General features: G+C 43.7%; 1 protein-coding gene across 2 annotated transcripts in view; it reads left to right on the top strand.

Moving 5' to 3' along the window:
• Nucleotides 1-762: 762 nt before the first annotated feature.
• The window catches only part of MALT1 (MALT1 paracaspase), a 60,286-nt gene continuing 43,804 nt past the window's right edge, over nt 763-17,244 (top strand). For both annotated transcript variants that reach the window (XM_059139192.1, XM_059139191.1), the window contains exons 1-2: nt 763-1,190; nt 10,017-10,183. In XM_059139192.1, the coding sequence (XP_058995175.1) occupies nt 916-1,190; nt 10,017-10,183 (442 nt within the window). In that variant the 5' untranslated portion in view covers nt 763-915. The remainder of the gene's footprint in view (nt 1,191-10,016; nt 10,184-17,244) is intronic.

The following is a 17,244-nucleotide window of genomic DNA, read 5'->3' as shown; positions in this document are numbered from 1 at the left end:
GCCAGAGGTGAGGGGGAATTTGGGTGCCCAAATTGCTACAGAAAATCCTGTTGTCCTATGTGATGCAAAAGCTAATGGCACCGGAAATTGGGCAAGGAAGCCTTCTGAGAGTACCTAGCTGGTCACATTCGATAAATGGCTTCCTTTTGCCCCAAACTACTCTATAGTGTTCAATGGGAGGCAGTCAGACTCAGAGGAAACCAGACAATTCCTGCTAAAAACGATCATTTCCAAGATCTGCCGCCCAGTTGAAAGAAAAAAAAGTCTAGGCACAGATTTCGAGCAAATTTCCATTAGGTATCTGATGTCTAGGAACCACTTCCCTTAGCAGTGCCATACACATCAAGCCCTAAAACGAGGAAGCCTCGACTGAGGTTGCCCAACGCGGGTCCTGGCACACGCAAGTCACTGAGTCAGCTGAGCGCGGCGAGGGGCCGGCGGTGGAGAGCCGCGAGCTCAGGTCTCCGGCTTGAGGCAATCCTCCTCCCACGGTCTCGGGAAGCCCCGACGCCCCAGCCTTCCTAGCCCAAGTGGAGCCGCCCGGGCGTAGCTCCTCCACCGCTTCCTCCCCCAGCTGCAGCCGCCCGACCGTTCCTACTAAGCCCGGACTCCACCTCCCCAGTTCCGAAGCGCGCGCCTCCGAGAGCGGGCGGCGGCGGGGGAAGGCGAATTAAAAGCGCGGTGCGCGCATGCGCGCAGAGGTCCCGCCCCGCCAGGGGCCCCGCCCCCTCGGCGCTGCAGGCGTGGCCCGCCCGCGCGGCTCCCCCCGGCAAACCTGTCTCTGCAGGGCGGGGAGCGGAGCTTCCTCCTCAGAGTGCGGTGCGGCGTCGCCGGAATTTTCCTTCCGCCCCTGCCTCCGCGGCGCCGGGGCGAGCGAGGGGGCGAGCGGAAGGTTCGCTGGAGCCGAGCCCCGCGATGCGCCCGGGGGCAGCAACGCAAGTCGCGGGGTCGCCGGCGACGGACGGGTCGCTGTGCGGGGAGCTGCCGCAGGCCCCGTCGCCCCCGGCCTTGCAGCCGCCTCCGGCCGCGCCGTCGGGGCCGCCACTCCCCGCTTCGGCCGGCGCGACCCTCAACCGCCTTCCCGAGCCGCTGCTGCGGAGACTCAGCGGGAGCCTGGACCGAGCGCCCGAGGGCCGGGGCTGGAGGAGGCTGGCCGAGGTGGCGGGAAGTCGGGGGCGCCTCCGGCTCAGGTGAGGGGCGGGGGCGCGGGGTGGGGGGCGGGAGCGAGCGGCCACCCGGGTGGGAGGACCGACGCCCCGGCGGCCGGAGCGCGGCGGGGGCCGCTGCGGTGAACGCGGCGCGGGCCGCTGCGGTGAACGCGGCGCGGAGAGGGGACTCGGTCGGGAAAGCGTGGGAATGCCAGAGATCCCAGCTCGGACCCTCCTCCCCGGGGGCTCCACCGAGAGCGAGCCGCGGAGGTCGACCCGGGAGGATCGGGGGAGAAGGCGGGCTGTCTGCAAACCGCTGGGTCCGGGCCGTGGTTCCAAAAGACCCGGGGTGCGGAAGAACGGGCTGTGGGCGCAGGCCGGGAAGACCGGAGGAAGGCTTAAGCCGCAGAAGTGCAGGTGAAGAGATCATGAAAGCGAAGGATTTCCTGGGAGTTTTCCTGTAGGAGAGGATGGTGATGGGAAAACCTGAAACTAAAACTGCCGCCTGCCTCGGTCAGACCACCTCCCCGGGTTCTCTCGTTGACTTCGCCGTGAGCCCTGAGCTCGAAGTCAAACTGCTTTTCCTCTGCCCAGGCTAGGGGCTGCGGACCTTTGGTCTCAGGACTTCTTCGCACTGTTAAGAATTATTGAGGACCCCAGAGTTTTTAATGTGGGTTCTGTGCATTACACACATGTAATGTATGCGGAGTCACCCTATTAGGAATTAAAACGAAGAAACATTAAAAATATTAACTCTTTTTAAAAGAGCAATCTGTTACGTGTTAACAGAAATTGCATGTTTTTGTGGGAAAACAAAACTTTTCCAAAACAAACAAACACAATTTGTTGGAAAAGCGGCATTGTTTTTAGATTTTAAAGGTCTCTTCGAAGTCTTGCCTCTATTGCTGAGAACGGGCCCCCTTTAGGGGCTTCTGCATTTGGTCTGTTGCACGGTCCCAGGTCATGTAACACTGGATACTCCACAATGTACACTTCCTCAGAGACTGGATGAAAACGATAAGTAACATCTCAGTGTTACTGTAAAAAATCGTTTGGACCTTGCAGAGCCCGTGACAGGATCTCAGGAACTGCACTAGGGATGCCCAGACCCCACTTAGAACCACTCCTCTCTGCTGTTGTTAGGATTTTGATCTGCCTGGCTGGGAATCCCTTAGGAGTTTTTTGTTGTTGTGTTGTGTTTTTTTTTTTTTTAACTTCTCATATGACTAAACTTTCTCTTGGACTATAATTATTTGTACACTTTCTTATGAACTCCTGGAGAACAGGGGGCATCAGTTCAGTCTGTGTTCTGCATAGAACCTTAGACACCATATTCTTGAATTGAGAAGGGAGTCATTTGTTCACGATTTTATGTTTATTGAGGTATGAGCCTGTTATGAGCTGGAAGTTCCGGAAGATAAAAAGTTGACAAATATTTAGTTCCTATTCACAAGGACCTCTCTAGTAATGGACTGTTATTCTGGGACATTCACAAATAACATGTTAAATGCTATGTTGGATGTGAATAATAATAACAGTGGGTTGTTGTCATTTATTGAGCATTTAGTATATAGCAACACACTAAGCATTTACCTGCATTGTCTACTTTCGCCCTGGCAACAACCTCGAGTTTCAGAGTTTGGGGTTAAGCCAGGATCATGATGATTTAGGGTTCTTTGGCCACAGAGAGGAGTAATGATGTGAAGTTGGAATTAACAAGTGATAAACTTGCAAAATTGAGCAGACAGCACACTTTTCTGTTCTAGGAAAAACCAGTGCTTCTCTTAGGGAGAAGGGGCTATGCAAAGAAGATCCGAAATACTATTACACTGTATCTGTAGATTTCTGAATTTCTGGACTTCATAACAGTGTAAAAAGTTGTCTTCTCTGGGGATAGGATCATCAGATCTGTGATTGGTTTGGTTGGTTTGTGGTGACTTCCCTGAAGAGGGCCTGAGAGTAAGGACTCCTCATTTGGCAGTGGAGGAAAGAGAAGAAAGGAAGGCCCTGCCACTGAGGAAGCAGTGGATACCTGCTGAAGTAGGATACACGGCTGAAGCAGTGGATACCTGACAGCAGGTGCTCAGTGTTCTTTCTCAAGCGTTCAGTCAGCTTTTGCCAAAGGCCACAGAATGGTTCGTGTGGCAAACTAACAGAAAGGTCTGAGGCCACATCTCTGGCGAAGGTAGTATAGAGAGAAGGGCAGTCTTGCCTCCCAGGCAACAAAGCACATGCATTTGCAGAATCTGGCAAATTCCAGAGTGGGATGTCTGAAAAGAAATAGATGGGATTTCACCAGTCTTCCAAGATAGAGAAGAGTAGTTCAGAACAGGTGACTGGTGGTGAGAGTCGGGGCACCCCTGCAAGTTAGAAAATTGGGGAATAGTAAAGTCATATACCTACTGAAATCGGAATTAAACTGGTGTAACAAAAGGTTAGCACTGGGCACTTAGAAGCTGGAGTGTGACATCTGAGTGGGCAAGGTAAGCTGGTGATGCCTACTCTATTTAAGACAAAAAAGCTATTTCAGAGTAATTTCATACTGGTGCTAGAAGAGCATCTCTCATACCAGAAAGTCCCAGAGGTATTTTTCTCTAGTGTCAGATCAAGGAAATGAAATGTGAGGGTGCAAGTGGACAGTAGTTCCCATGAGGTTGTGGACTTTCTCCCTAAAGTCTTCCAAGGTTGCCTAGTGTTTCTCTTTCCTTTTTTCTGACTATATACATGTTTCCTCAAATAGATGAGAATTTAATGAGGAAAACCCAAGAGTCCATCCTGAACTGTCCATCAGAGATTAGGAGTAATTGTAAATGTTTTCATATAATTTTGGGTGACTGACAATCAGTCCTGGCTTATAGTTTGGTTTCCCACAACCGTGTGTATACAGGAGTGCCCTAAATACAAACTCAGCCCTCATTCCATTCCAGATCGCCCTGATACTGAACAGCCTTTGCTGTCAATGCAGATAGAAGCAGGTTCTGAGTGACACAACTGTGTCATGGTGTCACCACACCCTGAAGGTGAGAGCTTTCAGGAGGCTCTAACGCTGCCAGGACTCCATGCAGGAGGGAGCTTAGGAAGGGGGCTCTGGGACTCAGACCAAGGAAAAGCATCCCTGCACACCTGCTGTAGCTGCAGACTTCTGCCCTCCTGCAGTTTGTGATAAGATTGAGAACGTGTGCGCTGAAACAAAGGCTCTCCTCCTGTCTCAGCCCCTCTGGTCTGTCTCTTCAGTGTCTGAAGTTTGGAGCTCCGTGTCCCGTGTCTTCACCCAATCCCCTTCTCAGTGTATCCTTAAGTCTCAGGACTATACCTACTTGGGTGGATTCCTCTCAGTTCGTATCTTCAGTCTGTATCTTTGCTTTGAACCCCCTGGATTCGTACCTGTAGATGCCGATTTACCATCTCGTCATGAATGACTAAGATATCTTAAGGGTAGCATGTCCCAAACTTGGCATGTCTTCCCCCATGGACCTGTTTTTCACGTAGTTTTTCTTTATCTCAGGAAATGGCAACTGTACCCCTCTGATTGCTCAAGCCCAACACTTCCGAATCATTCCTGAGTCCCCTTTTATATGCCATGTCCCATGGGCATCTGCTACGCTTTCGGTGTGCATCCAGAATCCAACCTCCTTAGCTTCAGCTCTGGGCAGGCCACTGCCCTCTCTCACCTGGAGCGTTCCTGTAGGCGCCTCACTTCTGCTTGGCCCCTACCCCCAGGCTATTCTCAACATATTCTCATTCAGTGAGAATTACTACTCTTTTGAATATTCAGTGGGTCTTATCTTTCCTCTGCTCAAAACCCTTTAATTGCTTTTCTCTTTCAAGATAAAAACACCCGTTAGTTACCAGTTACCTCTTGGACCCCATTATCTTCCTCCCTTTCTCTACTCTCTGAGCACTTGCAGGAAGGTCTTTGGACTTGCTCTTCCGCAGTCTGACTAGCCTCCACAGGTGAACCGTAAGACTTCCCTTCTTCAAGTGTTTGCTTACAAGTCACCTCCTTCAGTGAGGGCTTCTCTGATCACATGATTTAAAATGACCCCGTACATCTGCTCCAGCATTGCTCAGCCCCCTGCTTTGCTTTGTTTTTTCTTCAGAGCACTTATGACCATTGGATCGATACACACACCACACACACACACACACACACACACACCTCTGTTTGTCTGCCTGTGTGTGCATATATATATATATTTATATCTTGTAGGAAAATCCAGGATGATAGGAAATTTTGTCTTGTTTGCTCCAGTATCCTAAATACCTAGGGAAAATTGCCTGTTTTAGATGATTAATAAGTAGTTGCTGAATTAATGAAAAGAAATTTCAAAGAGTAAATGTTCCAAGAAGAGAAGCAAAAGAAGCGAAAAGCAGTGCTGTGGTTTGTACCCTAAGGGATGTATGATGTGTGAAATTTGATTATATATTTTTTGAAGTGAAGAGAAATACAACTATATTTTCTTAAGAGCAAAGCCCATTTGTTTCGGTAATAGTTTTTTAACTTAAATGAGAAATTCCAAATTAGGGCTGGTAGAAACCACTTCAAAGCACAGTCTTACAGGAATGTAACTAAAAAAGGAAAGAAAGAGTCTGGTATATAGAAGCATCATCTGATCTGAAAGCCAGTGCCCAGGCGGAAAATCAGTAAAAAAGAAAAGGAGATACAGAATCTTATTTTTCTCTTGTGTGTCTTGTATTGGAAATTTCTGTCTGCTTCAGCTCGACCTCTTTCTTCATTTGGAAGAAAGAAGTCAGATTGTTTTTCGCTTTTTTCTGTATCAGTATAAACATCAAAGCATCACTCGGCCGCATTTGGTGAGATGGCTTCTGAATTTTATGTACCCGATTTTGACCATTTTTCTGAATCATTTAAAAAAAATTATATTTAGCATACAGCATCCTTGTTTTTTTAGATCTTATATTCTAATTATCTAAAAGAATGGTAATCCTTCTATTATCTCTAATACTGGTTTCTTGACCTGGGTGTTACAGGGACTAAGGGAAGAAAATCTTACCAAATAGAGGAGTGGTAGGCATCTGCAACTTTCATTGTTGCTTTCATCATAGTTACCATTATTCCGTAGGAGAAATGAGACTTTTAACACAAAAAAAATAGGAAAGATCATCTCAGGTTAAAAGGCAGTCTTATAGTCCTTATCTTTATCATTTTACTAGCCACTAGTCTGCCATCCAGAATTTGGGAACAGTTGACATATATTATGATGACTCACATTTATCAAAAATAGAGTATTGAATATACGCATTTAAATGAGACACTTAAAAAAGAATACCTAGTGAGTATAGAGACAGGAGGCCTTGAAGGAATGATCAGGTTACCAAACTAGTAACTAATCAAAACCTTTTTTTAGAAAAGCGAAAACAGTTTCAGAACCAGCATCATTAGGAAACTGATGTTCTTTCAATAGCCCATATTTTTATTGCATAGTAAGAACTCACTTTTATTGAGTGCTTATTTTTTGCCAAGCACTGTCCTAAGTACTTATAGCATGGATTATCTAATTTGATTCTAACAAATCCTATGAGATAGGTGATACTAGTGTTGAAATTATTTTGGTTGGGGGCACATGGGTGGCTCAGTGAGTTAAGCCTCTGCCTTCAGCTCAGGTCATGATCCCAGGGTCCTGGGATCAAGCCCCGCATTGGGCTCTCTGCTCATCAGGGAGCCTGCTTCCTCCTCTTTCTCTGCCTGCTTCTCTGCCTACTTGTGATCTCCTTCAAATAAATAAATAAAATCTTAAAAAAAAATTTTTTTTAAAGTACCGACGGGGTAAAAAAAAAAATTATTTTGGTTGAAAACCTTTTTTTCCCTAAAGTTATGAGATTACCAACTTCACCACAGAATTATAAATCTTGAATGACCGTTATATAAATGCTATGGTAGCCTTTTAATAAAAGTGATCAAAATGAATGTGGGTTAAGGATATTCCAGAAGCGCCTGGGTGGCTCAGTGGGTTAAGTGGGTTAAGATCTTAGGGTCATGAGATCAGGCCCTGTGACGGACTCTGCACTGAGCATGGAGCCTACTTTAAGATTCTTTGTCTATAGGACACCTGGGTGGCTCAGTTGGTTAAGCATCTGCCTTCAGCTCAGGTCCTGATTTTAGGGTCCTGGGATCAAATCCCACATCTGGCTCCTTGCTCAGAGAGGAGTCTGCTTCTCCCTCTGCCTGCTCTGCCTGCCACTTCCCCTGCTTGTGCTCTCACTCTCCCTCTCTCTCTGACAAATTCATAAATAAAATCTTTAAAAAAAAAAAAAAAAAAGATTCTCTCTCTATCCCTCTCCCCGGCCTGTCTCTCTAAAAAAAGAAAAGACTGTTCCAAGTCATACGAAAAGTTGCTTACCTTGCATCTGGCACAGCTGTGATACTCTTATGTCTGACCATTTCCATCTATCCAGTCCTCCAGCCTTTTAAGTTACAGTTGAAATTCACGCAGTAGAGGTGCCTGGGTGGCTCAGTCGTTGGGTGTCTGCCTTCAGCTTGGGTCATGATCCCAGGGTCCTGGGATAGAGCCCCTCTTCAGGCTCCCTGCTGAGCAAGGAGCCTGCTTCTCCCTCTCCCACTCCTCCCATTTGTGTTCCTGCTCTCACTGTCTCTGTCAAATAAATAAATAAAGCCTTAAAAAAAAGTTCACGCAGTTATCATTCAGTTATGAATAATTAATATGCGCAAGACAGATTTTAGGTATTGAGGGGTTAAAAATACGGGGTTTCTGTTTTCAAGGAGTACTGTAATCTAGTTAGGTAGAGAAGACACACTTGTGAAAGAAAAGCTCACGGTTTCAAGGCAGAATTGTGTCAGCTGAGACATAGAGAACAGGGGTCTGCAAACAATAATCCCTGAGCCAGATTTGGGCCACTGCCCCTGTTTTTGCAGTTTATGGGATAAGATTGGTTTTCATATTTAAAAAATTGTAAGACAAAAGACAAGAAAGAAGAACTTGCAATAGACTGTATGGCCCATAAAACCTAAAATATTTTCCCCTATGGCCCTTTACAGAATTTGTCAACCTTTAATATATAAGATAAGTCCCATCAGGAGACTGTGTCTAACGTGCTTGGGGGATTTGTGTGGTCTGGGTGAACCTCACAGAGAAGCTAGAGTTTATATTGGACTATAATTTGAAAGGAAAGGGACAGATCCCTGTGAGGTTTGGATTCTGCAGTATATCATGGAGATTATCTAAAGGCTTTGGTTAGCCTTTGTTGCTGGTTTTGTGTCTTTGGGAAGATTTTGGGGGGCTCTTTTGTTTTTCTTTTCTTGAATGTTTCATACTTGTGCTTTCCCTTTCTATGAAATTGTTGAAGTCCATACTCCTTGTATCATTATTTATGGCCTTCTGTAGTCTGATCTTAACCTTTCTAACCTTGTATATGCCTACCGAACGCAATGACATTAAAAAGGAAATGGTATATGTATGTTAAATAGTGATAGTTTAAAAAAAAGTTCTAACAAAAAGACAGACAGAAAGTAGATTCTTTGGAGCAGAGGTCAGCAAACTTTTTCTGTGAAGAGCTAAATAGTCCATGTGTTCAGGTTTGCAGACCAATGACTCACCTCTGCTGTTATAACAGTAAAGCAGCCATCCACCTTTGTAACCATGTCTGTGAAGGAGCATGGCTGTGTTCCAACAAAACTGTTTACAAAATCAGGTGACTGGGTAGGTTTGACCCAAGACCAGCGTTTGTCTTACCCATGAGTTAGGGTATTTCTAGGTACTTAGAAGAACTTTGAATGTCAGTAGCAATGATAGTCTTCTAAAGATTATTGGAAAAATGAGCACATATAGTAAAAAATTTGACAGTACAAAAGGGTTTATAGTGAAAAGTTGAATCATCCAGCAGTGAGCTTTGTTGCACTGGCTCCCCTCTGTAGGAAAATTACTACTTATAGTTTCTTGGCTTTTTAAAAAAATTTTTATAAACATATAATGTATTATTAGCCCCAGGAGTACAGGTCTGTGAATCACCAGGTTTATACACTTAACAGCACTCACTGTAGCACATACCCTCCCCAATGTCCTTAACCCCACCGCCCTCTCCCTACCCTCCTCCCCCCAGGCACCATCAGTTTGTTTTGTGACATTAAGAGTCTCTTATGTTTTGTTTCCCTCCCGATCCCATCTTGTTTCATTTATTCTTTTCCTGCCCCCACAAACTCCCCACGTTGCATCTCCACTTCCTCATATCAGGAGATCATATAATAGTTGTCTTTCTCTGACTGACTTATTTCGCTAAGTGTAATACCCTCTAGTTCCATCCACGTCATCGCAAATGTTGGCTCTCTTTTCAAGGTTAATTCTGTACATTTAAGAACAAACACATATTCTTAGTAATAAAAATGGTATCAAGCAGAACAAACACTGTTCTCTATCTTTATTTATATGAATACAAATGTAGGCACATGGCTTTGCTAATACAAAATTCTATATGTTAAGTTTTTTCATTTTTCAACATGTCTCAAAGATCTGTGCCCTTTATTGGTCGTATTATACCTTCTAAAAGCACAAGAACAAGTAGAGAAATGTATCTGATCTTCCTACTCTGAATTCCCAAATTAAAGGTAAAAATTTTTATTAATATCAAAGCCAACTTTCACATCCTGTCTCAAGATTTCTCTCATCTTCTGATTTAGTAGTCTTGGGAGCTGAGTTGGAGAAGGGTGTAAGAGGAATTCCCTGTGGTGGCAGGAGGAGGAGGAAAGGACAGTAACATTCGTAATGGAAATAACTTTTCACCACTCAGTGACTCGTGATTTATCCCGACAACACCTGCAATCATGCCAGACATAGAGAAGGCATATCATATTGACGAAAACTGTTGACTTGAATTAAATCTGTTTGTTTGCAGTTGTCTGGACTTGGAGCAGTGTTCTCTTAAAGTCTTGGAGCCTGAAGGAAGTCCAAGCTTATGTTTACTGAAACTGTTGGGTGAGAAAGGTTGCACCGTCACGGAGCTGAGTGACTTCCTGCAGGCTATGGAGCGCACGGAGGTTCTTCTGCTTCTTAGCCCCCCAGGTGAGTTCTTCTCTGGAGTCTGTTCTCCAGGAGTTTATGGACACAAACTTGGAGGAAAATATCTCATTTGCCAATGAATTGTATTGAATATTTTTGGAAAATGTAAATGTATGGAGACTCATTTTTTCCCCTCCAGGTTGAAACTAACGGACACATAAAAAGCAAATGCAACACATAAACATTGATTGGATGGTGGTTCAAAAACATCAACTGTAGAAGACATTTTGGAGACAAGTGAAACAATTTGGATTTAGCACATGTATTAGGTATTATGGAATAATCATGTGATAATGGTGGTATAGTCTGTAGAAGAATGTCTTTATTCCAAGGAGATATATGCTAAAGTGTTTAGGGGATGAGGCTCCTGGCTGGCCCAGTGGGAGAGCATGCAACTCTGATCTCAGGGTCGTGAGCTCAAGCCCCACATTGGATGGGGAGCCTACTTTAAAAAAAAGGAGAAAAAAAGTGGGGTGCCTGGGTAGCTCAGTTGTTAAGGGAAGCCTGCTTCTCCCTCTTCCACTCCCGTGGCTTGTGTTCCCTCTCTCGCTGTCTCTTTGTCAAATAAATAAATAAAATCTTTAAGGGAAAAAAAAAGTAAAATATTTAGGGGTAAGATTTTTTTTTTCCAAGAATTTACTTATTTATTAGAGAGCGAGACAGAGAGCGCAAATTGGGGATGGCAGGGACAGAGGGAGAGGGAGAAGCAGGGTCCCTGTCAAGCAGGGAGCCCGGCGCAGGGCTTGATCCTAGGACCCCAGGATCATGACCTGAGTTGAAGGCAGATGGTTAACCAAATGAGCCACCCAGGTGCCCCTAGTTATATAAGTCCTACTTATATAACTCGTGTTGAAATAGTGCAGCCAAGGGTCAGTCAGTAGAGCCTGTGGTTCTTGATTTGGGGGTTGTGAGTTCAAGCCCCATTTTGGGGGTAGAGTTTACTTAGGAAGGAAGGAAAAAAGGAAGAGGGGGAGGGGGAATAATGCAACCAAAACATAAAGAAATACATATTTATTAATATGTATGTATGTATACAAATTAGATAAAGCAAATATGACATATTTATTAAGTATTTCACCAACGTGATACTTTTGAAATGTTGATTGATTCAACCATGATTTTTTTTTTCTGAATATAACAATATTATTGAATGAGATTTCTCCCTTGCAAGGTCAGGTGCAAGGGATAAGAAAAGCCCCTTGTCTTCACAACTACAGGTAGAGTTGGTCCCCTAGAGCACTACTGGCAGGAGAGACCATGTGACCTAAGTCACCTGATGACAGCAACACCTCAGATCTCGTTTCTCAGTGGTCCTTCACCATCATAGGTTCCACTCGAACCAAAGAAGCCAGTCGAGGTTGGGAGGGCCATGGTCTAAGGACTCATGCTCTATTTTGCATGGTTTTGATGTATGCCGTTTTTATTAAATAACCAGCCTATTTGTGATAATATTTCAAAGTTAACATGAGGAACCTAAAATTATAATTCATATCATATTTTTGTCAGTTCTTGGGTTCGGGAATCTTCTAACTGAAAAGTTTTGAAGCAAGTTGGGCTTCAAGAGAGTCTGAGGACAGCCCTGTTTTCAAAGAATTGGCTTGTTTTCATCTTTGTCCCTCCTTTCTTGTTACTGGCTTCCTTCTAAGAGTAACTTTCTGCATAGTTGCAAGATTTTTACTGACTGTTCCTTGCATTCATCTTTATCCCAGCAAAAATCATAAAATTCACTTTAGTTAACTAATTTCAGTGACATGCCTGTCCGTGCACCTGTCACTGTGGCAAGGGAGATGATATGTGCCCACTTGCTGGCTTAGAACCAGAAGTGGAGTTGGGTTGAGTCAGCTTTCCAGAAACCACATGGATTACCAAACACAAGTAGGTCTGTTGGAAGGAGCAAGGGCGTAACAGATGCTGGAGAGGTAACTGAAGAGTCTGCTACAAAGGGGAAAGGACCCTAGATTCCCAGGCAGGAGACTTGGACTCTCAGTTCATCCTCTGCTTCCCAAGGCCTAATAAAGATGATAAAATAGGTCGACAAATGCCTCCTTTGAGTTACACATTGCACTGGATGCTTGACATCTGTCCTCGGTGCCTCTTCCTACCAAGAGGTCTAGGGTAGGAGTAACTACTGCTAGAGCAGCCCCCGTCTAGATGAGATTGTGGTTTGTCACCCGTCAGTGAACTTCTTCATAAGGTGACATTTGTTCACTTTTAATATCCCCAGTGCCTTGAATATTACCCAGGAGTTGTGACAATTGAGATCTGCTAGTTCGGGCCCTCAGTTAGCTACTAAGTCCTCAAAAGTCCTGGAATACCATACCAGGGCCTCTGAAAACTTAAGAAACCTCTCCAGGGAGTAAATATAACTTATATCTCATTATCTTTTTTCAGTAGTTAACACTAATTACTCTGTTGGTTGCCAAGTCTGTAAAATGAGAGTAAATATCTTTACCTGGCAGAGTTGAAGGAGTTACATGAAGTGATGCCATGTTAACTTGCCTCTAGTCAACCACAGAGGCTTCCCGTCTCATGGTCTGTGCTGGGATCACCCGCCTCTGATCTCGGGCTTCCACGTCTTCAGTTTCCCATGTGTGACACTGGGCTTTCCTGAAACTGAGTCACATGTTTGTTTCTGTGTAACAGTCTGCCTGAAGTTATTGACCAACCAGCAGTGAATACAGAGCCAACTTAATAAACATCAGTAATCTAATCCCTTGACAGATCCATTTCTGTTCTTTGTGTTTTTCTCCAAATAGTAGGATTAGCACTTCACCATCAGTGTCCCCATATGGAGTATTCTCGTATTTGGTCTGCAAGCTTTTTCAGAGTTATCTGCTCAGACTTCCTTGCATTTGAGGGGAGACCAGGAAAAGGAAAGCAGTTTCTATTTAACATTTCTATATTAACACTTATTCACCATTTCTGTGAAGTTTTATGTCCTATTAACTGTATAGTATCCATTGGGAATCAGTTGTTTCCTGAATATTAAGTATTGATTTTTGAGGACATATTTTAGGATCTGATAAAGCTCAGAAATTTCAGGAAGAGGTAATTTACTGTTAGCTTTCTATGTGCATTTTATGTGAATAATCTAAAACCCACTGTATTTGCAGATACTAGACTAAAGAATATAAGAATTATAGAGAAAATCTTAATTTTTCGTAAGGATATTGAGAATAAAAACTATTATAATTAAGAAGGTACACTCTGAAAGAGTCAGCTTTATTTGGGACTTCACTCATTCGTTCAGTAAACACTTACAGGATTCCAGTACATACCTTTGCTATTCCAGACGTTGCACTTGGTACTGTGACTCAAAGATGAGTAGAACCAAAAGTCTCGCCTAGGAAAAGTTCATAGCCTAACCAGAAAGACAAACCTGGAAATGGTCACATCCAACACAACCGTAAAAACAAGCAGAGCAAGTCTTATCTGATCTTTGGATTTTTCTTTTCACCTGTTCTTGGTGAAAATACAATATGGAAATATTCTCATGTTTTCTCTCTTTTTTGTAGTAAGACAGATTTCATAGGAGGATATTAGTTCTTATTCCACAGAAAGTCCAATGACTTTTCTCTCTGTGGAGAGATCTGCTTTTGGTGACTAGGGTGAGTTCTCAAAGATGTGAGCCTCCGAACAGACCTTGTAGACCTAAAGGCCAAAAAAAAAGAGGAAACTTTAAATTTATTTTAGTTTTATTTTGCCACATTCCTTCTGGTTGGTTGTGGGCCAACAGCCAGAGATATAGCCATAGGGGATTGCTATAATAAGGAATTCCTCTGTTTTTTGAGAAACTGGGTTTCTTTTAACTATTTGTTTCGGTAGCCCAGCAGTAGCTGGGGCAGTATTCCTCTGCCTCTGACTAGAAACCTCTAACTCCTTGAGTAGGAGCCAGCCTCAGTGGTCCCTCACTTACAGTGGGATCTAAGGGTAACTCATGCCTAAATTGTTGCTCTCCGCGGGCTCTGACACTTAATATATTTTCTGAAGGAGCCCCATAGGATTGAGGTTTATCCTCTTCTGCTTTCTCTCTAATTGGGCTTTTCCCACAGCACATGGTTGGCTAACTGCTCCCCATGCCCATTTCCCAACACTGATTGTTTCCCTCTTTTGTTCTTTTGGTCATCTCAGTGGGAACTGGAGGGGAGTGGGAGCGCCAAATGAGTGTGCTGAAATTGCTTGCACCAGAAGTCTGTAATGATTTTTAGACCTTTATTTTCTCCTTAAACGATCAAAAATCCTGATCCTGAAGCAACTGACATTGGTATCTCTGTCCTTTGCAAATGTCATTGAGCCTAGATGTGCAGGATGTTCCTTTTTTTTCTTTTTTGTTTTAAGTGAAAACATTCTGAGTGATTATAAGCTCCATCAGTTACATAGGTATGCAGATCCCAAAATGGCTGCCAGGGAAGCAGTGCCCTGGCCCGGAACTGGTTAAGCAGAGGCCAGACGATAGGAGCTATTTAGAGAGAATTAACATTTGATGTATGGGTTTCATTAAATGAATTCCAGGGTTCCAGGTCCAGCTCTGTGATGTTTTCATTTTATTTCCTTCTTTATAGAATAGGTACTTCACTCTCCGTACATTCTAGATGGTTCTGGCCGAGATCTCTTCAGTCACATCATTTCCACTTGCCCCACACCTTTTTTGTCCTTTAAGAAAGGAGCCAGCAGGCACGAGTGGCTCAGTCAGCTAAGCGCCTGCATTTGGCTCAGGTCATGACCCCTGTGGCTTGGGACTGAGCCCTGCATCAGGCTCCCTGCTCAGTGGGGAATCTGCTTCTCCATCTCCTTCTCATATGCTCGCTCTCTCTTTCTCTTTCTTGCTCTCTCTCAAATGAATAAATAAAATCTTTTAAAAAAAGACAGAAACCAAGATTGTTGGATATTCTCTAATTTCCAAAATACCTTTAGTTCAGAACCATCTTATCTTTACAGTTCTGTGAAGGAACAGAAGTGTGCCATCATGAACATTTAAATTTTAAATGTGAGCAGACACTGAAAAATGAGATTTCCAGTGGTTATCATTTAGCCAGAGTCGCAGTTATTGACAAAAGTGGATTAGACCCAGGTCTCCTGACCCCAAGGTAAACTCAATGTCATTTCCATTATGCTAGGAAATTTCTGGGTTATTCAGGAAGCTTGGTGATGAATTATTCCCCCAGTTGCCTCTTTGACCCATGGACTGCAATTTTTTTTGTCCTTGCCAATTAAAAAGTACTCATATTAGATCTCATTTACAAAGGACTTTTCTTGTTGCATGAGTGACAAAAATTTCTGAAAGGAAAATATCAAGAAGCAGAAGAGGCAGTGATGGTATGGATGGGAATAAAGGCCAAAGGAAGAGGAGAGAGAAAGGGAGTTGTGAGGGGTCTGAAAGAATGTCCGTCTGTGCTGAGGCATTCAGGGTCACTGAGCAATACAGAAGCATACGGGGTATCATGAGGAGACTAGGTTTAGCCACAGGAGGTGTGAATGTAAACTGACTTGGAAGAGGGACATACATGGACATGCTTTGGTTGCTTTGGGGGGAGATTGATGGAGGAAGAGAAATGGTATTTATTCTGGGACTTTTTGATGATAGCTTAGAAATTTTTGGAATAACTTCAAGGAATAGTTTAAGATAGAAGCTGATGGAAAGAAAGCTTGGTTCACAGCCTCTGAAAACAGTTATACTGTCATGTATACAATAGATTTGTTCCTGGAACAGCTGTTTATAAATTACATCAGTATTTAAATGAGTCCATTGACCACCTGGGTAGCTCAGTCAGTTAAGCTGCTACCTTCCGCTCAGGTCATGATCCCGGGGTCCTGAGATTAAGCCCCATATCAGGCTGTCTGCTCAGTGGGGAGCCTGCTTCTCCCTCTGCTGCTCCCCCTGCTTGTGCTTTCTCGCTTGCCTGCTCTCTCTCTCAAACAAAATCTTTAAAAAAGAAAAAATGTAAATGCATCCTGAGTGGGGGTAACTTAAAGGAAAGCTATGGTGAATCCTTCGGTCAAGTCAAGAATCACCCTAACTTAATTGTTTTGAAATTCCAGCAGGTTTTTCGTTTTATTGTTTACTATCACAACTCTCTGATCTACATAGGTGTGTGCTGAATGAACAATCCTCATGTTCCTTCGTACCTAGTTCAGATTCTCCCCAGTTTACAGGAAATCGAGTAACCTCTTTGACTTCTTTGCAGATGTTATCTGAAAATGGCTTGTTTGCCAGGAAACTCTGCATTCACCCTTTAAAACAGAACTTTCATTTATATGCCTTGGTATACCCTCCATAGCTCCGTCCATCTTTTTTCCTTACCTTCGATCCGCACCTTCTGACTAGTGGGTGCCCCGTGAGGGTGGTTAAGGTTGACCATGGTTCCCTGCCACACAGCACTATGTGGGAGGAAGGAAATTTGTGTGGTTAATGCATGGGAGGTATTGCGACTTCTTGTCTTTACTACTCACCAAGGGCGGTTTCCAAATCAGATTGTGCCTTTCAATTCTCAGTCTTTGAAATATTGAGTAAAAATACGTGTATTTATTTTCTTGCTTATTAAAGACCAAACTACTGAAATGAATGGTCCAGGACAGATGTGTAAACTGAGCTTAACGTACATTAGAAATCATGTAGTTTTGTTTCCCCAACAAAGGAAGGACACCTTTTAAGATATCCTGGCCCTATGGGCCCTTTGTCCATTAAATTTACTCATTTCTTTGTAAGACACTCTAGGGAGAAAGCCTTTTTTTTTTTAAGATTTTATTTATTTATTTGACAGAGAGAAACACAGGGAGAGAGGAAACATAAGCGGTGAAGTAGGAGAGAGAGAAGCAGGCTCCCCACTGAGCAGGCAGCCTAATTCGGGACTTCATCCTAGGACTCTGGGATCCTGACCTGAGTCAAAGGCAGACACTTAACCGACCAATCCTCCCAGATGTCCCAAGGGAGAAAGCCTTTTAATTTCCATCACTCTTGTCTCTTTGTATAATAGGAGAGAATGTTTGCCATGGTCAGTTTATAAGCACTGCCATGGTGCAAGACACTGCACTCTGCCTGACATTGTCCCTTCAGTAAGAGGCTC

Source organism: Mustela lutreola, chromosome 11, assembly GCF_030435805.1.
Source record: "Mustela lutreola isolate mMusLut2 chromosome 11, mMusLut2.pri, whole genome shotgun sequence".
In the NCBI taxonomy this organism is placed as follows: Eukaryota; Metazoa; Chordata; class Mammalia; order Carnivora; family Mustelidae; genus Mustela; species Mustela lutreola.
This window is presented reverse-complemented; position numbering and strand designations above follow the sequence as displayed.